This window comes from Martes martes (genome assembly GCF_963455335.1).
Source record: "Martes martes genome assembly, chromosome: 8".
Lineage (NCBI taxonomy): Eukaryota > Metazoa > Chordata > Mammalia > Carnivora > Mustelidae > Martes > Martes martes.
The window spans coordinates 104,508,622-104,530,931 of NC_137895.1; the positions used below are offsets into that span (position 1 = coordinate 104,508,622).

General features: G+C 52.5%; 2 protein-coding genes across 4 annotated transcripts; one reads left to right on the forward strand and one right to left on the reverse strand.

Annotated features, from left to right (window-relative positions):
* Nucleotides 1-1,887: 1,887 nt before the first annotated feature.
* On the forward strand, nucleotides 1,888-9,542 carry NRIP2 (nuclear receptor interacting protein 2; the record flags this gene model as incomplete). Its single annotated transcript, XM_080810900.1, has 6 exons — nucleotides 1,888-2,148; nucleotides 5,665-5,817; nucleotides 6,906-6,988; nucleotides 7,308-7,429; nucleotides 7,648-7,700; nucleotides 8,052-9,542. 6 exons carry the CDS (start codon nucleotides 1,888-1,890, stop codon nucleotides 8,142-8,144), a joined length of 765 nt encoding a protein of 254 aa, XP_080667026.1. The 3' UTR covers nucleotides 8,145-9,542.
* On the reverse strand, nucleotides 5,238-21,520 carry ITFG2 (integrin alpha FG-GAP repeat containing 2). 3 transcript variants are annotated; one of them, XR_013967247.1, is made up of 13 exons: nucleotides 21,307-21,470; nucleotides 16,696-16,791; nucleotides 16,121-16,162; nucleotides 15,760-15,931; nucleotides 14,829-14,968; nucleotides 14,231-14,379; nucleotides 13,746-13,843; nucleotides 13,513-13,566; nucleotides 13,316-13,407; nucleotides 12,487-12,604; nucleotides 10,868-11,041; nucleotides 10,614-10,776; nucleotides 5,238-7,001 (listed from the first exon to the last, which is right to left on the reverse strand). XR_013967247.1 is itself a non-coding variant. In XM_080810899.1 (12 exons), exons 1-12 carry the CDS (start codon nucleotides 21,400-21,402, stop codon nucleotides 10,673-10,675), a joined length of 1,335 nt encoding a protein of 444 aa, XP_080667025.1. In that variant the 5' UTR covers nucleotides 21,403-21,520; the 3' UTR covers nucleotides 9,810-10,672. The 3 variants fall into 3 exon arrangements, 2 of the variants coding, with proteins under 2 accessions (XP_080667025.1, XP_080667024.1); XM_080810899.1 differs by lacking the exon at nucleotides 5,238-7,001 and having other exon boundaries at nucleotides 9,810-10,776; nucleotides 21,307-21,520; XM_080810898.1 differs by lacking the exon at nucleotides 5,238-7,001 and having other exon boundaries at nucleotides 9,810-10,776; nucleotides 13,740-13,843; nucleotides 21,307-21,472.
* Between the last annotated feature and the right edge of the window lie 790 nt (nucleotides 21,521-22,310).

Genomic DNA, 22,310 nt, shown 5'->3' on the forward strand with positions numbered 1-22,310 from the left:
AGGAGGCTGTTAGAAATCTCATCTGTCTGAATGTGTGTGTAAATCTTGGTGATATCTGGATTAGGCTGAGCCCCTAGGGAGCAGGGCTCAACTGGGGCTCCCATCCTGTCCAATACACGTGAGCAGGTGTTTGATCCAATGCATTTTGATGATGGTGAAGATAAAAGGCTGGAAAGAAAAATCTGATGACAGATGAGCCAGGGCTGAAAAAGGTTTGATTCAAAGGGCTGGGGAGGAAGTGGAGGGCGAGGAACCCCTGAACACTGACAACTGGAGTGCACATTGATATAAATACTCCAGAGGGCAAGTTGGCATTATGCTATTGGGGGAGAAGCTGTGTATCTGATGCCCCAGCCATTCCACACCCAGGTATGTGCTCTAGAGAAATTTACACCTGTGCCCAGGAGGTATGTGTAAAAATGTTCGTAGGATTGTGAACGTGAATAAATGCGATAAAGAAAAAAATATATTCATAGTACCATTGTTTGTAAGTGAAAAATGACCTAAGGGGCGCCTGGCTGGCTCAGTCACTAGAGCACGTGACTCTTGATCTCAGGGTCATGAGTTCAAGCCCCACGTTGGGCATGGAGACTACTTAAAACAAAAACAAAATCTAACGAGAAATAACCTAAATTTCCTAAACGTGATGTATTCACAGAGGAATAACATATAGCAGTTAAAGAGAATTAATAGGGCAATACATATCTCATGGATGAATCCCTCTAATCTATTTAAATATAAATAAATAGGTAAATATAAATCTGAATAGATATTGAGCAACAGCAACAAAAAAGAAATTGCAGAAGGATATATGTAATGGATCAGGCAAAGCTCAATGATGTGTTTGTTAGGATACACATATGCGCATGTGCATGAAGAGAAAAAAGACAAGGCTGGGAATGGTGAAACACCAGACCGAGGAAGAGAGTTCATCTGGGGAGGACAGGTGCGGGGGGTGCTTCAACCAGAGTCGTTAATAGTTCAGTTATTTTTTTCACCGAGGTGGCCAGTAAAAGTTATCGGTTATCCTTGACAACTTTCTGAGTGTTTGAATTACAGCCTTCTTAAAGAACCAGGACTCAATCAGCCTTGCCTCAAGAAGAGGGAGAAGCTGGGGCCCCGCTTGTGGGGAGATTCAGAGCAGCTTTTGCCGCCCCTGCCCCCCAGAATCCGGACCCCAGTGTACCCAGACCCCTAGTACATCGGACACCTGCCACACTGAGAGGTTGAGACCCAGAAGGGGAAGCATCTCCTGTTGACAGGGAGGACAGGAGGGAAGGACATTCTGAGGCTGTCCCTCTCTGTTCTGAACCTAGTTATTGGCCCACACCACCCCCCCCCCCAATGGCAAAGAAGCCCAAGGGAGAGAGCAGTGGGGCAGCCCCAGGAGAGGGGAGGGCACACGCACATGGGCACATGTGCCTGCATCCCACGCACGCACCAAGCATGCAGGCTGACCCCCCCCCCCCCACACCCACATGCGCTGGTTTTCAGACAAGCTGGCACGGACACCCTGACAGTTTACAACACTCTTACACCCCCTCACGCTTGCAGGCGCGCGCGCGCGCACACACACACACACACACACACACACACACACACACTCTGATCAGGACCCCAGAGTTGGCCGTGCTGTGGAGCCTGCCACCTGCAGGCCCTGCCAACCCCCCACCCCCCCCCCCCCCCATCTCTGGGAGCGCTGGGTTTTTCCAGCCGGAGTCTCACTCCCTCTACTGCAATCTCTGGAAATTGGTGTCTGGCGCCGCCACTCCTGCACATTATTTATTGATTTCCTCTGCCCCCGGGGAGACCCTCCTCTCAGGAGAGCTGCCGCCCCGGGAGCAGGGGCAGGCAGGAAGCGCGGCTGGGCCACAGGAGGCAGAGGGGATGGAGGGAAGGACGGTTCAGCAGCCCCCACCCTGCTCATCAAGCTCGCCGAGCCCCGCAGGGGCCATAAGCACCACCAGGCAGGAGTCCAGGAGAGAGGAGGGAGACTCCAGGAGGAGAGGACAGGAGGCAGCGCTGGGGGACCGAGCCCCCCTGAGCCAGCAGCGCCGACTCAGACAGGCCACCCAGTTCCTGCACAAGGACTCTGCGGACCTGCTCCCCCTGGACAGCCTCAAGAGGCTCGGCACTTCCAAGGACTTGGTGAGGCAGCCCTCTCCCCCGACCCTTCCTCTCCATCTCCCTCTGTCCTAGGGAGGGGGGTGGAGGGCTGGAAAAGACAGTCCCTAAGCCTTCAGATCCTCTCTCCCCTGCTGAGAATGGGGCAGAGCTAGTCCCAGCTCCATTCTGACCGTTCTCAGACTCTTCACTGGGGATGTTCCCACGGCTTGGGGGCTCTGGGAGACCCTGTTGGCATTGCTCAGCTTCTCCCAAATAGTCCAAGGTTTATCCTGGGGTGATGAGGAGCTGTACTCTTTAGGAGAAGAGGCTTGCAAGGACACAGGAACCTTCTGGAGCCCTCATTTGCTGCTGGAAGGGCCTGGAGGCCTGGATGGTTCAGGACTGTGGTTTCTGTCCTATCCCGAAACAACGGATTCCCTCCTACCAGCTCTGGCCATTCACTGGGCTTTTCCCTGCAGAATGGAAGCAGTAAGGGCCTCTGTCCTTTCCTGAGCCCCAGGGTTTTGTATGGCTCTTGGCTGGGCCACTGGCCTCCTGAGTACCCCCTTACTGTCTTGTAGGGAAATAGGCCCTTCCAGGCTCTTCCTTCCATCTCCATGCAGCAGCTATGGCCTTCAGAGGGGAGGGGGCGTGGGGAGGGGGCGTGTGTAACAACGAGGAGGTGAGTGGGTCAGGGGACAGCTGCCTATACTCATGTCCCTCTGGGAGAGTGGTGAAGACCGTGGGCTTTGGAGCCAGGCAGGCTGCTCGGGTTCAGATACTGGCTCTGCCAATTCCTACCTTGGATAGGTTGCCTTATGGCTCTGAGCTTGCTTCTTCATCTGCTAAATGAGAACCAAATTAGTAGTATCTCCCTCATCGGGTTGCTGTGGGAGTGGCATATAACGGGCTTCAAAGAGTGCCTGGAGAATAGAAATCGCTATCAAAGGTCTAATTTGTATTGTTCCTCCAGCTCCTACTCCCTTTAGCGTGCGAGAGAAAATAAGCTCAAAGAGAGGAGGGCTTCCAAGCCCTTGTACCCTCACCCAATTCCTCGTCAGAGGATCTGAAAGGAGGCCAGTCCTACAACCTGAGAAGCACAAAGTCAACCCCAGGGGTCTCAGCCCAGTGTTAGCCAGGAGGCTAACGCAGCCCCTCGCTCCCTTTCCTGACCTAGCCCTACCAGATTCCTCCTAGACGAATGTTCCCCCTCCAGGGACCCAGCCGAGAGGCCAGTCGGTTCCCAGCTGGTTCCCAGCAGCTCCCAGAGAGGAGAAAGGTGACTAGACCAAGATCTCAGTTCAGGGAACTGCAGAGCTGCTCCCTCCTTGCGGACATGGCGAGCACAGCTGAGAAACAGGGAGAAATAGGGCAGTGGGGGAGCTGGTCCTGTGGCTCCCAGTGGCTAGGACCTCAAAGGCTCTATGGTTTGGAGACCATCCTACAAATTTCTGGCCCTGGAGAGGAGGCTCTATTAACACTACCATTCCAGATGGCTGGGTCCTGAGATCTGCCTCAGGACCTCCTGGATTGATCTCAAGCAGTTGCGTTGTGTGGCTTTGGGAGTGAAGACATGGCAGCCTGGGAGGACCCCACTGTCTCCCTCCCTAGGATAACTCTGGAGCAAACTGCACAGCACTGGGGAGCCTGAAGCCTGTACTCATAGTGGGAAAGGCGGGAGGAGAGCTGGGAACGGCAGGGCTGCTCTTTCTGGCCAGTCCCAGGGTTCACTGCCCTTTTCCCAGAGCTGGGTCTCCTGCTGGCAGCCTTGTTGGCAGGAGCAGCTGGCCTCAAGGGCCTCATTAAACCAAGGGTAGAGAAACAATCCCAGGTTCCCAAGAAGTGAGGGCAGGTGGAGAAGCACGTGTGCAGCCTGGACGGAAACAGTAATTCTTCAACAAACATTTACTGAGCGCCTACTATATGCAAAGCTAAGCCTTGGGATGTAAAGACCTGACCTCACAGACTCTTCAGGCTAATGGGGGAATTAAAACCCACAGATCCCATCTGTGAGAAGCATGACAAAGGGAGCTAAGAGAAGGGGTGCTGGGCCGAGCCCAGTGTGCAGAATGAAGAGTACAAAGAAGTCAGAGAGGGCTTCCTGGAGGAGGTAAACCACACATTAATTACAGGATATGTATGGGATTTCAGACTTAGATAAAAACCTCTCTCCCAAATAAAGAGTAGTTCTGAAAAAGTATGTGGAACCAGTTATCCAGGCTGGCTTAGAAAAAGAGGACAAAGAGGAGTCTCGGGGTGTGGGGGTGCTGAGCAGGAGCCAAGGTGTGGAGGCAAACAGCAGGCTGCTGTGAGCAGTACAAACAGGGTCATGGGGGCAGATGTGCCGAGTGGGGGATGAGGCTAAAGACCAAGCAGTGGCCAGGTCCCCTGGGCTGTGCATCACCTTAGAAAGTTTGGGCTTGGGGCGCCTGGGTGGCTCAGTGGGTTAAGCCTCTGCCTTCGGCTCAGGTCATGGTCTCAGGGTCCTGGGATCAAGCCCCTCATCAGGCTCTCTGCTCAGCAGGGAGCCTGCTTCACCCTCTCTCTCTGCCTACTTGTGATCTCTGTCAAATAAATAAAATCTTTAAAAAAGAAAAAAAGAAAGTTTGGGCTTTATCACGTAAGCGACAAGATGCGGCTGTGCTTTGATCGATTTTAAACAGGAGTAACAGAGTTAGTTTTGTTTCACTTTGCAGCTCCTCAGACTTCAACTTATGCGCACAAATCATCAGGGCATCTTGTTAAAAGGAAGCTTCTGATTCAGTAGGTCTCGCTTCTAAGTGACATTAAGGCTACCGATCTGAGAACCACACTCTTGAATCGTGAGGGTTTTAGATTCATCACTGGCCTCGAGCAGGTGTATATGGGAGGAAACAGTACTGGAGGCAGGTTCTTGGGAATTTAGGGAAGGCGGTCTGGTGACCCAGACAGCTGGGGTGAGGCTTGAACAAAACCAGTAAGACAAAGCAGGGGTGGACTGGATAAATACAGAAGACAAAGCTGGCGGAACTTAGGAAGTGAAGTGACCAGAGTGAAGGTGGTTTCAGGTGGGGGAGAGTTCAAGCATCCTAGTTTTGAGGACGTGACTTCTTTTGTTTTCTGTTGCTGTTACTGATTTTTTTTTTTTTTTTCATCTCATCATCAACCCTGGGATCTGCAGTACACGGAAGGGTGAGGTCAAAGGGGTAACAGAAAAAAAGCAAAAAATAGTGTTCTAGACCAGTGATAAAAGCTCCCCAATCATACTAGTTCCTGAGATGTCTATAGGTCAGTCTAATCTAGAATGGACTGTTCTCCTGTTCCCATTTCTTCACTGCTGAGCCATCCCCTGGGGTCCCCCGAAACTGGCATGATGTGATCTGGGGTTGAGTCTGCTATAATGCTCTGACTGCTGGGATCCTTGGGTATGCTCCTGCCCGTTTCTTACTCCAGTGAGATGCAGGACTGGGGTGGGGTTGGGAGGGGGGACATTGTAGGATGACTCCCAGGTGGGAGAACTGAGTGGCCTGGATACTCAGGTTTAGACCGTCTGCCTTCTTTATTTTGGGACGGAGCCAGCAGCCGCACAGTGTGATCCAGAGACGCCTGGTAGAAGGAAACCAGAGTCGGCTTCAGGGGGAGTCTCCCCTGGTGCAGGCCCAGATTCACGGCCAGGAGAGCAGGAGGAAGACCAGCAAGACAGAGACTCCGGCTCTTCTGGTCAACTGCAAGGTGAGAAGCCTCCCCCCCCCCCGCCCCCCAACCACGGCACAGGCTTTCATGAACAGTCCTGCCTGTGACTGGCTCACTTCTGCCAGCCCCCTTTCTCCCCTGGGTGGTGGGGGAAGGAGGGAGGGAGAAAAGGCACCTCTCCCCGCAGCCTGGACCAAAAAATGGAATCCTGTACGTTCTTTACTCTCTGCCTCAACCCATCTTCTCTCCGTGCTGTTCCACCTGTCATGGTCATTCCTCCTTCCCTTTATCAAATATAATCTTCAAATGTGAATGTGTAAATGTTCTTCAATGTCTTGTATGTCTGTGGACCACCGTGCATGTAGGCAGCCTGCAACCCCACCCCCAACACACACACTCAGAAAAAGCTCGTGTGTTCCAAGGTGACAGCCTCATATGGTACCTCCTCCTTGAAGCCTTCTCTGACTTCCCCAGGAGGAAACAGCCTCTCCTCCCTCTTGTCTAGGGCACTTCATGCCCAGTCCTTTCGTAGACCTTAACACTTGCTAGCGTGCACTAGTTACTGACACTTCCCTTACGCGCAAGTTCAGCATTTACCCCCATGCCTCCCAGCCACAAATCTCACACACAGCAGGTGCTCAACAGATGTCTGGGATGAGAAAATTGCGTGCATTTGGGGTATCCAATCGTCACCCAATATGTCTGCGTATATCCAGAAGAAAGCGAACCAGTCTTCATTTCCGTGGTGAGCTTGGCGCTTACCCACATCTGAAGTTCCCCGCAGGGCGGCCTGGTCTCACCCCCTCCTCCATGCCTCACCCAGACCTCTCTAAGCCAGGCCCTCAGCTTCCCAAGAATTCCTCTCCACGAGATCTCCACTTCTGGCCAATCATTCCCAAGAGTATGGACTCACCATGGGCAGCTCTACTTCCTTTTTTGATTCCTTCCTCTAAGAGCCGGTGTGGCCTCAACTGGACGAGTGCCATAAAAATCACTTGGAAAGATTCGGTTCTTTCCTTTCACGCGTTTCGGAGAGGGAATCATCCAAGGCTGGGAAAGGTGAAGGATCCAAGCCGGATCCTTTTTCCCGGGGGGCTCACGGAGTCCCCCATGACCCTCTTTCTCAGTGCCGAGACCAGGAGCTTCGGGTGGCCGTGGACACAGGCACCCACCACAACCAGATCTCTGCTGGATGCCTCAGCCGCCTGGGGTAAGAGCGCAGCCTGAAAGAATGGATGGCGGAAAAAATTCAGAAAATATTCTGAAATGAGATAGTAGTAGTTGCATGACTCTATGATACACTAAAAACCACTGCATTTATAAAAGGGTGACTTTTGGGGTATATCTAGTATATATCAAGAAAGCTGTAGTTAAAAAGGGGGGCCTCTGATAGCAAAGACAAGGATTTTGACCCCACATGGGGCCACGGTATTGGATGAGAACCCAAGTGTGGTGGGGAGGGGTATCAGCTGACTAAGGGGCTGGGGCTGGGGGCTGTGGGGGCCATAACCTTTGCTTCCCAACCACAGGTTAGGGAAGAAGGTCCTCAAAGCTCCGGGTGGGGGCCTGGCACCGGGGCCCCCCACCCAGGTGGAGCAGGTAGAGCTACAGCTGGGCCAGGAGACAGTGGCCTGCTCGGCCCAGGTGGTGGGTGAGTCCTCCCTTCATTCCCAGCCCTCTTCTTCCTCTCCCACGTTTCTCTCCTGGCTGGGGCAAAGGCTGGCACCCTACGGGGTGTCCCCAGTCCCCGGGCCTGGATCCTCAGACCTGCGGGAGGGGGAGGGCAGACAAGCAGTGAGCATTGACAGGAGGGCACCGGGACTGCGGGGGGACCCTCCAGCCTCTTCTGTTTCCAAACGATTCCCGCAGATGTGGAGAGTCCCGAGTTCTGTCTTGGACTACAGACTCTACTTTCTCTCAAGGTAAGGAGGATGCTAGCGCTTGACCCGCACTTGGGGGCCTGACCCAGCGGGCTGGGAAAAGGAGGTTAAAAGCCACAGGTGTGGAAGCATGGGTCAGCTTCTGATAAGAAAGACCTGGAGATGTCGTGAGTTCACCTTTGCTTCCTTAGAGGTTTCTCATTTGCCCACAAGCAAAAAATAAGAACCAGATCCCACTGCCCACCCAACCTTCACCCCCAGCCTAGGGCTCCAGGCAAATGGAAACCGGGGGGGGGGGAGCAAGGAGTAGAGGGAGGCTGTGGGAAGTGGGAGGGCCCCCGAGAGGGGCTCCCTGCTGAGTCGCCTGTGTCCCCTCCCCATCCCCACCCACAGTGCTGCATCGACCTGGATCGTGGAGTACTACGCCTGAGAGCCCCCTTCCCAGAGCTGCCCTTCCTGCCTCTGTACCAAGAGCCCGGCCAGTGACTGCTGAACCAGTCAGTCCCCAAGGGGAAGGACCTTGCCTTGGGGAAGAGCTGGATGGGGGAATGGGGCATCACTACAGCCAGGTAGCTGGGGATGACCGAGTCTGTCCCTCCTGTCGCCAGCCTGCCCCTGCCCCTGCCCCTGCCGCCCCGTTTCCCTCGGTTGGCCACATTCCTCTCCGCTTCTCAGCCACAGCCCAATCCTCCAGGAGTCTTCCAGAGAGAGGGCCCGTGACCTCAGGGGCCTGGCTTCTCTCTTCCCATTCTCCTCCAAGTCAGGACTGCGGAAAAGGACGTTAAGCGTGGCGTGGTGGGAACTGGCCTGAGTCAAAGGCCGCAGCCTGCACCACCCTTCCCCCGCCGTCCACTCTACCCACCCCTCGGTGGCCTTCACTCCTGCATCCTGCCCCCCTCGGCTTCTGGGGCCCGTTACCTCTCCCAGCTAGACTACCGCACCTCACCCGGGGCCCTGTCCTTGCTGACGCCCACCTTTCCGATTCCGCACACGACTGCTCACAGTGGAGTGGGGGAAGCACAGGCAAGCGAGTACTCCGGTACAACGGAAGGTGAGGACGGCCGGGCTGCGGGTTTCCTTAGTTACCTTTTCTGGGGTTGCAATGTCTGAAGTCAGTAATCGCCCCGTGCCAGACCTTGGATGGACCTCCACTACTTCCCCCGGCAGCTCTCCTCCTCCACTCGCTTTTTTACACATCGCACCCTGAACTCTGGGGGGTGGGGCGGAGGGGCGCTGTCAGGAACTGCCCCACAAGGTGGAAAGGAGGGCAGGTGCTCAGTCCTCAGCCTTCACCTAACCAGGATTCCTTGTTTCTAGAACTGTTCACCTCATTAGACCTCCCCTCCCCTCATCTCTGGCCTCCTGGGCTTGAGCTTGTCTGATTTCGGAATCAGTGGCTTTCTACCCCCACCAGGCTGTGACCCAAAGCGAAAAGACAAGGAGGCTTTTCGTTTTCAGTGTGAAGAGAGGACCCCAGACCTTAAGAAGCCAGACCCCTGAGTGCCTTTCGGGTCGTTTCAGTCTCTCGGGTCATGGATTAGAGGTAGAGGAACAGAGTGGTCTAACTAACCTCAGCTGGGAAACCAGGGTCCTTGGAGTGGAAACGTAATCTGGAGCCCGGGGTAGATCAGAGAAGCAAGCTACCACCCAGCTGCCTTCTGACCTCCGGTCTTGCCTCTCCCTGCTGCGTCCCCTGCCCTCAGAAGAAGCAGAGGGGGCACGTGTGTGACAAGGATCCTCTCGTGCCTCCTGCCTCGCCCCGTCACCTGCTTTCCTGGCACTGCCTTTTCCCTTCTGCCTCTTGCTGCTTCTGTAATTGCAGACCCTGGACCCAGGGGGTGGCCTTCAGCTCAGCTGCTTGTCCATTTGAATAAACACCTGTTTCTCTATGCTGGTCTCCTTCTCTGGACTTCCTCCATGCTGATCAGAGTCTGCATTGGTAACTCTGCCCTGGTTTCCTTACAGAAAGGCGATGTGAATGTGGGCCTTTCCCCAGCTTGATCCGTCTGGCTGGGGTCGAGATAATTGAGAGCAAGGGCTTTCAAACTCCTCGGAGCATAACTCATGGCCGGAAATGCATTTTACATTGTGCTCAGAGCACACACACAATTGTAACAAAACAATACTTCTCCTACTGCGAGCAGTATACTCTGACATTTCTCACACTACTTTATTCTATCCTATTTCGTTCGGCCAAAAAATGCTGACCACAACCCACCACAGGACGGCAACCTGTAATGTGAAAAAACACCGGCTTGGGAGTGTGCAGAATCGAGAGCAGAAGGGGTAAAATTGGCCCAAGATACAATTCTGGTTGTGGTCTGGCTCCTAAACTTGCACCAGATTTCAAATGTCCGTTGTCTCATAGACAAGGTGTTTTGGGGGGAAAAGGGAGCGAGACCTACGAAACCACACAATACTTAAAGAACATGGCAAAATGAGGCAGTGCTAACCCGGCTTCTTTGATAAACAGAAGAAAATCATCTCAGGGTTGTGGGAACAGTGAAGGCCAGAGTGTAAAATGTCCGGAAAGACTGTCTTCAAAAGCAAAACACTGGGCCGTTCCTGTAATCACCACGAATGCCAATGACTTGGAGCTGTGCCAGGGGAGACGGAGCCTGGAACGGGGGAGAGCCCTTAACTCATTGCTCCACTGGCCTGAAAACCTGCTTTCGTTACAAGCGCTGGAGCCATGCAAAAGATCTGTGCTCCTGGCTCACAAACATGCTTGTTTGCCACACAAGGAGAATGGGGAGCTCCAGGGGGGAGGGGGTGGTCCCTCCTATGTGGAATGAGGTTGGGGTCCTACGATCCTGCCGATGTGATGGGTAAGGTACACAAGGAAACGAACAGAAGGCCAACTCGTCTCTTCTTTCACAGCCCCCCTAGGACGGCTGCCATCCTTCCATGCCCCTCTGTGATGTTTGCTCCCTATTCTGCCAGCACCATGGATACCTGGGGGGGTGGGGTGGGGTTTCAGGAGGCTCCTTTTTCAGCTAAGAGGGCGAGTCCGGCTAGGTGGGATCGTGGAGGCTTGCAGGAGCACACTGGGGTGGCTGGTCTGGATGGTAGAGGGTCTGGTGAAGCAGGGCGCGGACGGCTGGGACGTCGTCAGGATCTGAGGGCGGGAAAGGGGTGGGTCAGAGGTTGGGGATCTCCTGGGCGCCTGGCCCAGGACTGCTCCAGCTGCGAGCCCTCCTGGGACTCACCCACGCCCAGCTCCTGCAGGAGGTTCTGGAACTCTGGCTCAGCCTCCAGCAGTTTCAGCAGATTGGTCGATTCCATCCGCTCGAGCTGCACCTCCCAGTAGACATAGATCTTCTGGTTGAACGTGACGTACACGAGGCAGGGGCTGTTGCGGCCCTCTTTGCAGGCATAGAGGCCTGAGGGGTGTGGGGGTGGGACGGCGATCAGGGGGTTCCAGTCCCAGTGGGGAAGGGCAGAGCCTACGACGCAGACCTTGGAGTCAGCCGTTCCCACCCTCCCACAGACGGCAGGCCGAAAACCAAAGGCCCTCTTTCTATTCTGTCTGTAGTGGGAACTCAGAAAAATAGGTAAAATATGGGGGCACCTGAGTGGCTCAGTAGTTAAGCGGCTGCCTTCGGCTCAGGTCATGATCCCAGAGTCCTGGGATCGAGCCCCGCTTCGGGTTCCCCGCTCAGTGGGAAGCCTGCTTCTCCCTCTCCCGCTCCCCCTGCTTGTGTGCTCTCTCTCTCGCTGTGTCTCTGTCAAATAAATGAATAAAATCTTAAAAAAAAAAACCCAACAACACGTAAAATATGTGGCCTATTTCAGACACGGAAAAACACCAGCAGAATAGCACCCTAAAAGTGATAGTTGTTGATGTCCCCATCTGAGTGATGGCCCTGGAGGAATGAAGGGGAGTCTTGGTAGTCCAAGGGGTAGATGAGCAAAACACAATCAGAAACTCAGGCTTCTCTTTGATGGACACAGTTCCTTCTTCAAAGGCATTTTAACCTTTCAGGACATTGGAGAATGAACCCCAGAGCACTGTGTAATTCTTAGCACCTCAGCAACCAAAGGTATCCCCATGTTCCCTGCAAGAGCCAGTGCTGCTTTCCAAGTCCCCGATTTGGAACTAACGCCAATTCTCTAGAATGTTCCTCACTGAGTTCTGACACGCTCAGATGGGAAAGAACTTTCCAGTGTCTTCACACATCCAGACAGAGAGGTGATAAGAACTCAGCCCATTCTTTTTTGAATTAGTCTCTCTTTTTTTTTAAGGTTTTACTTATTTGACAGAGAGAGAGAGAGACAGAGAACGAGAGAATGAGTCAGGGAGCAGCAGGCAGAGAGAGAAAAACAGACTCCCTGCTGAACAAGGAGCCTAACACAGGACTCAATCTCAGGACCCTGGGATCATGACCTGAGCATAAGGCAGACACTTAACTGACTGAGCCACCCAGATGCTCCAAACTCAGCACATTCGTGAAGATAATCAGAGATGAGTTTGTCACTCTCTTTTATTCCTTATTTAAAACTGTAAAGGGTGCTTGGGTGGCTCAGTGGGTTAAGCGTCTGCCTTTGGCTCATGGCATGATCTCAGGGTCCTAGGATTGAGTCCCGCATTGGGCTCCTTGCTCAGCGGGGCGCCTGCTTCTCCCTCTGCCCCTCCCTCTTGTGCTTAAAAAAAAACCCCAAAAAACAAAAAACCTGTACAGATGGCAACCTAGTACCAACCGTCACTCTCTAACACAAGTGCTGAAGAACTCATCTGTTTATGAAGACTCAAGTTAGGGGAGGCGGAGACAGTGGACACAGGGGTGGACAAGCGTGGTGAGAGAGGGGCCACGGGCCAGGATCCCACCTGCACAGAAGGCTCGGATGTTCTCGTCCACCTGGAAGCGGACGACGGTGCGGTTGTGATCAATGATATATGTCTGTCCATCCCAGGCACAGGCCACCACCTCCTCATGCCCGTTGCCCTGAAAAAGGCCAGAGACCAGGCTACAGGGGTGACCAGCAGCTGCTGTGCCAAGAGCCCTCATGGTGGGGCCTGGGGGAAAGATGAAGAAGCAGCGCACCTGGCCCTGTGTACTGAACAGCCAGCTGGGAAAGAAAACGAGCCTCAGTTTCTTACTGACTTTGCTCCTTGCGTCTGTGGCCACACAGCCCATGGGGGCAACAGTATTCCCAGTCTCCTACGGAGGTAGGTTCAGCCTACGGAAGTGAAGCCACTCACGCGCGGTCACGCAGGAGGGAAGGGAGACGGCACAGAATCAGGGCTCAAACCCTGGTCTGGTCTCCCGGCTTTAAAGCCTTGGGCCTCTTTGCCCAACCATCACACGTGCACAAGCCTGGCCCCGTGTGCAGGCTGCGGGGGGCCGCAGCCTTAGTAAAGAGGGGCTCGTAGACAGACGAGGAAAAAAATGATAGAAGGGGGGGCGGGCGAAGAACTCACTTCTGGACCCTAGTAACTTATTTCTCGTTAGAGCCGGTACTGCTGCCAAACCACTGGTGCAGGCACTGTGCTGCCGGGAAGGGAATGGGGCTGAGCTCCGAGGGATACGGGGAGACAGACGCACTTGAGACGCAGTTAGAATCCGTCTGAAGAGACGGAGAGGGAATTGTGAAGGGAGGATGTCTCACGTAAATCTCATCTCTCCGTGTCAAGGAGGTAAGGCTGCTCCTCTCACCGTGACATCCAGTTTCTCCAGGGCGAAGAGCTGGTGATCCACCTGCACCGACCACAGCAGCTTGTCTGCTTCCTCCATCAGCTTCAGTGTCCCTGCGGGGGCGCGGGGGAGGGGAGGACAGGCAGGCCGGGTTGGGCATGAAGGACCCCTGAGCGGACCCCACGTGCACGCAGCCCCCAACCCCAGCAGGAACTCACCATCCAGAGTGCAGAGGGCAAAGAGGCCAGAGCCAGCCCTCTCAGCGGTGTGGCCTGTGGGTGTGACAGAAGGACGGGAAGAAGAAAAGGTGAAGGGCAGGGCAAGGTCAGAGGGTACAGGGTGAGGGGAGGTACAAGGCGGGCAGAAAGGGAGGGCCCTGCGGCTCCCCTCTCCCAGGACTGATGCTGGCCCCTCCCCTCGGCTCCCTCTCGTGACTCCAGCCCACCTTCACCTCGTTTGATGTTGCCAACGAGGTGGGTGGAGACGTTCTTGTTGTGGATGCGGCCGGAAGTCTGGTGCAACATGACATCTCGGGCAGCCAGGGTGTCCCTATGTGGGGTGGAGGGGGATACTAAGTGGGGATCAAGTGACCCTAGTTCTCCAGTACTTTTCTAGCCCTAGTCTCTGTACCGGCTCCCAGGATGTGAATCAGCGTGGACACCGATCGCTGAGCCTTGTCTGGCCCGTGTGGCAAGTAGAAGAAAAGAGAGAGACAGAGCTGCCAAGTTAGAATCTTGGAATCTCCTCCAGGTGCTACAAGGTGAAAGCCCAGGATTCCCTGGGTCCCCAAATAATCTTCCATAGTGGGGAAGAGGTGCCATGCTGGGACCCGGCTGAAGCAGCTCTGTCAACTACAGACCCATCTGCTGCCATGGGAATCCGGGAGCCCCTCTGGATTCCATGCACCCCACGCCATCCACAGGCCTGTACCCTTACCTACTGCCCTCCGGGGCTCCCTCCAAGGTGGGGGGGGGCCTGGTGTCCTTGTTCCAGGTACACAGCAGAATGGCATAAGCACAGCCCGGCTGAGATACCATCAGTTCTGGCACACCCAGGGGCCCAGGAGTCACCGAGAGACTGTCCACCTGCACCAGGGAACAGGGGCTGACAGAGGGCTGGGGCAGAAGTGGGACCCCGCAGAGAACAGGGGAGAGCGTGGGGCAGGGGCCCTGGAAACAGAGCCCCGGGCTTCAAGGGCAGGAGCAGGAGGAAGAATGCAGGTTCATGGGGCTCCTGCTCAGTGCCATTCTCTCCATACAGCCCACCTGCTCTCCACGTGCATACGTCCTATGGCCGTGCGGCAGAGCACATCACAGCACCTGCACCCTCGTTACCCAGTGCTCCCTCCTCTCTGCCAATGGTTAGTCACTTGCCCCTCACACCCTGATCTGAAACTCTCTTCTTCTGATTTCTCTCAACAAGGACATGTTCCCTTTCTCCCACCCTAAACCCGGGCCCATGACTATGCTCCCTTTCCTGGAAGGGGGCTTCCTCCCTGCCCCGAGGCCCTCGAGCCCCACACTCAGCCTCTCACCTGACCCTCCAGTGTCCATTTCTTGAGGGACACCAGCTGTCCCATGGGATGCTCAGTGCCCTCGCCCAGATCTTCCCAGCGGAAAGCCCGGACCACGCGGTCTGTGTAACCTACCACCAGCTCGCAACACCCGTCTCCATCTGCAGATCCAGAAAGACAGATGCGTTTGGAGCCGAATGTGTAGTCACGAGCTTGCATCCTTCACACGTGTCCTCCCTGCTCCTCCGCTACCACCACCACTATTGGCACTTTCACCCACCACAACCTCACACCCGATGTGAACCCGCAAGCACTGTGTCTGCACCTGCTCCCCTGCCTTCCTTTTGCGCGGAACACTCACCCCCCCACCCAACTGCTCCGCGGGTCCTATCACGGCTTCCCTCCTGCTGCTTCTGTCAGATACGCAACCCAAGTGTCCCGACTCACGCCACGTACCTCCCACTGCCTTCCAGGCAGCTTCTGGCCAGAACATCAAGCCCTGTATCTGTAGGGCTCGCTCCCTTACCACCTTCAGTGTCTGGCCAAATGTCACCTTCCCAGCAATGGCTTCCCCACCAGCTCCATTTAGAATTGGTACCTCCACTTCTCTGCCCCGACACTTGCTAGCCCCTTTATGTGGTTTCTTTTCTTCATGGCACATCCGACCTTCTCATATAGGACTTCATTTTCTTACAATGTTTTACACCGTTTCTCTTGCGCCCCTTCCCAGTAAAGGTCCAAGAAGGCAGTGAATTTTGTCTGTTTTATTCACTGCTGCAATCCCACTGCCTAGAACAACACCTAGTTTATAATGGGAGCTCAGTAACTCAACATAAAATGCATAATAATTGCACACGTGAACGCTCACTACCTCCCCGAATCCCTTGAGATCGGCTCTACTACCCATCTACTCCTATTCCCCCGGCTGCTTGCAGAAGACGGCCATGCCCACCGATGTCGCTGATCAGCATGACCTTGGTGTTGGCAGGGATATGCTGTTTGAACACTGGATGTTGCTCCTCTGCCGTCAGGCTCTCGTGGTGCCCAGAAGCATCCAGGGCCTTGGCAGGCGTCAGGTCACACAGGTGAAACCATCCTTCGGCACTCACCGCCACTACCAGGTTCTGGGAGAAGCAGAGGCATGGGAGGGATGGACTGGGGAGGGAAGTTGGGGCACGAGCCTCGTCACTAAAGCATAGAAGTGAGAGGGCTGAAGCCTTTAACTCTGGACTGGTTTCCATCAGGAGATGGGGGTCAATCTAGGTAAAGCCTTGGAGTTCTACCGAAGTCCCAACATCCCCTAGGGTTCTTACCTTTCCTTTATTACACACATCTCCGACCCCAACGCAAGTCAGCTGCAAAGAGAAGGGGAGACACACTGAGGGAGGCCAGTATTCCTTAAACTCCAGGAAGCAAGGAGAGGTTCGCTACCACTGTTCGCTGAAAACTTGTGCCATGTGACCTACACTGATAGCTCACGCTAACGGAGTTCTTGCGCGATGGGTTTGGTTCTACCCAGACACCAACAGGAAGACCTAAAGTGGTGAAGATGGTCTGGGCTGAACAGAAGTTTCACATCAGGATAGCCAGTTTATTTCTAGACTTCTTCAAACTCTTACCCCCCCCATTTTCTACTATACTTTATAAGCTCAGATGACCTCAGCAGCTTTGGGGTACTAAGGGAGCCACTCCACAACAGAAAATAAAAACCAGCCCAGAAGTTGGGAGCACGCCGCCTGGTGGCTCTCCCCTGAATCGAATGAACCCCAAAACGGCAGCTGGGCTGAGGAGCTGGTGAACTGGGGACACACTGGTGGGCTCCTGGGTGGCTTAGCCTTGACAGGAAGGATCCCTCTGCCCCTCGAGCCCCAGGGAGTTGAACACTGACCATGCCCTGGCAGGAACAGGTGAGCCACGGCCGGCTGTCATCATTCTTATACACGAACAGCTTCCCGCTGGTGTCCCCCACCACCAGTTCATTTAACTTCAAACAGGGAGAGAAGACAGGGTTAGTTAGGATGGGATCTTAGGGAACCACCTCAAACTTTTCTCTATGGGGCCCCTCCTAGGGACGTCACAAGATCTCAATTTACATCTTCACTAACTTTAGTTAAAAAAAAAAAAAAAAGAAAAAGTCCTCTGCAACCAACAACAGCACAGTTTCCCAGAGTTTCTTTAATTCTCTGTAGGGGTGGGTGTGTGTCGGGGAGGTTAGCAGAATGGGGCAATATAGAAATCTATGACCCTGGGGCGCCTGGGTGGCTCAGTGGGTTAAGCCTCTGTCTTCGGCTCAGGTCATGATCTCAGGGTCCTGGGATCGAGCCCCGCATCGGGCTCTCTGCTTAACAGGGAGCCTGCTTCTCTCTCTTTCTCTCTGCCTGCCTCTCTACCTACTTGTGATCTCTCTCTGTGTCAAATAAATAAATAAAATCTTAAAAAAAAAAAAAAAAGAGAAAGAAAGAAATCTATGACCCTTCCCATCCAGAAGTCTGACAACGGAACAGCCCCAGGGGCTGCGTGCTTGACTGTCCATTGTCAATGGGACATGTTTCAAAAACAACCCAAGATATTTAACTCTTGGAAAATTGAACTTCAGACCACATATTTAATCGCACGCCAAATGAAAAGACCAGGTCAGCTCTGGGGGTCCTCCTTCCTCTCGCAAGACTTTCTGATCACAGTGTGTATGAGTGCACATAGATGGGGTGGAGGTGCTGGAGGGAACAGCATGAGGGGTTTGCCGGCCTCAGCCTTTATGCTCTGGGCCTCTGGCGCCCTCATGTGGAGGCCAAGCTCTTAGGCGGGGGCGCCCTGTACCAAGCCTCTTCTCTACTTGTATCTGGGTATTCCAGTTTCCCAGCGGTTTCCCGAAGGATGGCTACCTTTCCAGGGGCTATCAGTGATAGCAAGGTAGCACCAAAGCCCTCTTCCACAAATAGCTTCCAGATTTTCCCTTGGTGGGGCGGGGCCAGCCAACATCTCTTTCCTATCCTCAAAACAGAGTGAATATTAGACTCTTGAAAGCTTTCGTTCTAAAGGCAACATAGATATAACAGATCAACAGTCAGGAAAAGTTGAAAATGAACTGGGGTTTACTAATAATGATTTACTTGATTTGAATCTTTGATTTATTTTTTTTTTAATAGTTAACGGGAGTTTCTGGTGGGAATATCTGATCACAGAAGCATAAAGTAAGTGTTTTTTACATTAAACTCTCTCCACCTCATGTTTCCATTACGTCTGCCCCAGAGGACTTGCGCAGACACACAGGACAGCAGCTGCATGGCACAGAGGCTCAGTGTGGCTACCTGGATTTGAATCTCGCTGCCTATGCTTAAAGTTTCTCATCTATAAAACAAAGATCATAAGGGTATCTACTGCATAAGGTTGTCTCGAGAATTGAGCTAACAGCACAAGGCCTTTATAACAGTGACTAGCATAGCGTGAGCACTAACACCAGGCAGTTTTCAGCCTCTAGTTAAATCCCTCCAAGGCCAGGGACCCTACAATCCATTCTTTTTAATACATTCATGCAGCAAATGCTGTAGTCCATAAGAGGCCCTCAATAAAGGTTTAGTTAATGGACTAATTAAAAAAAAGGTTTTGGAGGAGGTGCCTGGATGGCTCAGTTGGTTAAGCATCTGCCTTTGGCTCGAGTCATGATCCTGGGGCCAGGGGTGGGTGGGGTGGTAGATCCTGGGACTGAGTCCATACTGCTCAATGGGAAGTCTGTTTCTCCCTCTGCCACCTGCCCCCTGCCCCCAGCTCATGCTCACTCTCTCTCTCTCTCCGAAGTAAATAAATAAAATCTTTAAAAATAAATAAATAAAATTTTTTTTAAAAGATTTTTTTTTTAAGAAACAAAGAAAAATCAGGATGAAAGAGAATTCTCAGCCAGCCTTTGAGTTCGCAGGTAAAGCTAGACAATGAGTTAGGGGTACAAAGATAAATGCCGCAGACTCCCTGCCAAACCTCACCGTTTAACAAGGGCACAGACACAGAAATAAAATAAAAATACGGTGCGGTAGGTGCAGTGAGCAAGTAGATGTGACCCAGCCAGGCAATGACAGGCAATGACAATGAGGTAATGGCTGGTCTCCTGGAAGGGGACATTTCTAAAGTGGCTCATCTGCTTTCCCGGAGCTACAATGCTTCCCAGCAGTTCCTCTTCTCTGTGGCTGATCCTGGCTTGGCCTCTGGAGGTCACTCACTGACACTAAAGCGCCCCAGATGAAGAGTGCCATCGCCAGAAATACTCAAGGAGAGAGGCGGCAAGGTCTTTGATCTGCAGCCTTCCAGTAGCCAGGCTTTTGTGGGCAGTCCAAGAGGGTGTGCATTCTATTTCTGCCTTCCCCTCCCCGCAACTTACCAGGAAATAAATTAGTTTTCAAAGAACTTTAGGCTATTGATTTATCAGGATGAAGTAAGTCGTTTTCCTGCCCCAGATCTCCGAATGGTAGCCTGGGGAACCAGTAACAGAATTTCTATCCACACTCATGCAGGCTGAATGTACCACATACAATCACTAGGCAACTATCTCAACTACTTGCCCTTCTTTCAGTTATATTTATCAATAACCAGCAAAGCCCTTCAAACTGTTTCCAGAGACATAATCATATTTGCTTTCCATAACTGCCTTCATTTATTCAACAAACATTTGATGAGTGCCTACTATGTGCCAGGCACTATTCCAAGCGTTGGGAATATAGCAGTGAAAAAACAAAAATTTCCTATCCTAGGATGGCTGGGGGATGGACATTGGGGAGGGGAGGTGCTATGGTGAGTGCTGTGAAATGTTGTAAACCTGATTACTCACAGATTTGTACCCATGGGACAAACAATACATTATATGTTAAAAAAAAATTTCCTGTCCTTATGAACTTACAACTCAGATTGAAAAAAAAAAGGTAGTACAATATATCTAATATTGCAGAACTAAGTGTATTAGTGCAATCCACTTAGAAAAGTTCAATTTCCAAAAAAGCTGATGTTGTGAAGCTATGAAAAAAGGCATGTACTTTTCCCTTTTAAACAAAGAAGACCAGATAACACAGAAAATAATGCACACCTAAAGTCACTCTGTTAATTTACTATTTGAAAACGTCTCTCTTGATTTTCTCATAAAATTGTAATGCTTGGCATATGAAGAAATGTGAAAGCCCAGAAAAGAATACAAATTTATGAGAATAACTCCTTCCTCCCTCCAGGGAAGAGAGCCAAAAGAGGCCTCATAAAATATCTTCTCTATCACAGCACAAAGGAGGCGGGGGTGGGGGGGGGCATGTTTTAGACCTTGTTTTTTTCCAGAGAAGAGAGCACAGAACAGTTAGGGAGGTGAGAATAAGTAAGGAGGCAGAATAGGGAGATGGGGCAGAGGGTAGGACAGGATGGCAATAAGGTGTTTTGCATTAAAAATATAAAATAATGGGGGCGCCTGGGTGGCTCAGCGGGTTGAGACTCTGCTTTCACCTCGGGTCGCCATCTCAGGGTCCTGGGATTGAGCCCCGCGTCGGCTCTCTGCTCGGCGAAGGGCCTGCTCCCCCCACCCCGCCTACTCGTGATATTTCTCTATCAAATAAATACATAAAATTTTAAAAAACACATGAAATAATGAATGAAAACATAGTCTGTTAAAAAGAGTGTCTCACACCAGCAACAGCCCCTTTGATGCTTCACCCTAAAACTCTACATATTTTAATCACTGCCCCTCCTTACATTTTGTAATTCTTGTGACCATCACCCCACCCGAGGGCTGGGACTGTCTAGTTTATTTTGGAATTCCCAGAATATAGCACAGTTCTTGGCGCACGATGGGCAGCTGAGTAAGTATTTGCGGAAAAATAGAAGCAAATACTAACAACGTTAGCTGCGTTTCTGTATTAACTCATTTAAACAACGAGGAAAACAACGACTGGGGAGAGATGAAACGGTAGATGTAAACTGCTTTTGTAATTCAACCAAGGTGCAGCGCTTTCAAGTTGCCAAGGCCCTTGCGTTCTACGGAGCAGGCTAGAGAAACCCTGCCAGGCTGGGGTGGAGGCCCGCAGAGGCAGAAAAGTACAGCAGTGTAATCCAGCCTAAGGGGCACGTGTCAGGCAGCAAAGGCGCGCTGCAAACTGATTCTGAGGCTTCGGAAGGTAAAATGACTTGAGAGGTGATGTCCATGGAGAAGGCATCACGACAGAAGCAATGAACCAGGACCTCTGGCCACCAGCTTACCAGGTTCCCACTGTGAACAAGTTACTAACTTAGGCAAAGCTTCAGTTATGTACGCCCCTAAAAGAACACCAGACCAGGGAACCCGAGCAATTCGGTCCCGACGTCCAGCAGGAAACCTCCCCCGAAGCTCTCCCCTAGGCCCCCTCCACCGCGACAGCCCCACCGCGCAGGCGCGACGCGCACGCCGCACGCCGCGGGCGGCTCCTCTACTTCCCTGGCCCGCCCCACCCTGAGCGGAGCCGCAGAGCCGGACCGCGTCTCGCAGTGCGCATGCACTGACCGTGTCGTTATCGACGTCTCCGAGGCAGATCGCGTGCGGGAAGAGGCTCCCACTAAATTCCAGAGCGACGCGCTGCACGTAGCTAACCGATCTCATCGCGCTTCCAAGGGCCGAGGGACCGGGGAACCCCGCTAAATGTTCCCCGAGCCCCTCCCGAGAGCCGCCCGCGCGGAAGGCCGGCCAAAGCGGAAAGTTACGTCACTGCCCGATCCTCCAATCGCGGTCTTCGTCGCTTAATCTTAAAGAGGAGGTGGGTCTTCTGAGCCCTCTGGGCGTGGGGGCGGGCTTACCCAGCTACGGACGTGAGTGACAGGGGCCTGGGCCACTCCTGTCCTCCAGAACTCCGCAGGGCCGGGATAGACCTACCCTGACGGGGGCCGATCTGTTCCCCAGGCAACGGGCTCTCCGGGGCTTGACCCGATAACCTTGACCTCTTCTTTTATTGCCCTAGCGATGAAGAATCCCAGCCATCAGACTAAACCAGAGAATCATAGTAATCGTAATTACGGACAACTGTATGCTTTCCAACAGTTTTTTTGGTTTTGTTTGTTTTGGTTTTGTTATTTTTAAATGATATAGTTACCGTTTAGGAAACCTGGAAACAATATAGTGAATTGAACCGGTATTTAGAAGAACAAATTAGAATGAATAGAAAATACCAAGTGACTCTCGAGTAGTAAATATTCTTTCTGTGAAATCTTTGTTTCAATTGTGTATATATATGTATATTTTATATACTAACTTATGTGAAAAGGATTTTTAAACGGTGTGTGTAGGCTTTTGTGGTCAGTAGTTTGAAAACCACTGGCAGTGAAGCACGTTTCGTGTATATTGTTTCATGTAATCAGCACAACCCTGGGTGCTTGTATTATTATTACGGTTTTTGGATGAGAAAAACAGGTTCAGCAAGATTAAGTAACAAAACAGAAAGTTGTAGAGCTGGGGCACAAACCAAGATCGTTTAATCCAAAACCCCAGCTCCTTTCTACCATTTATGCCACAGT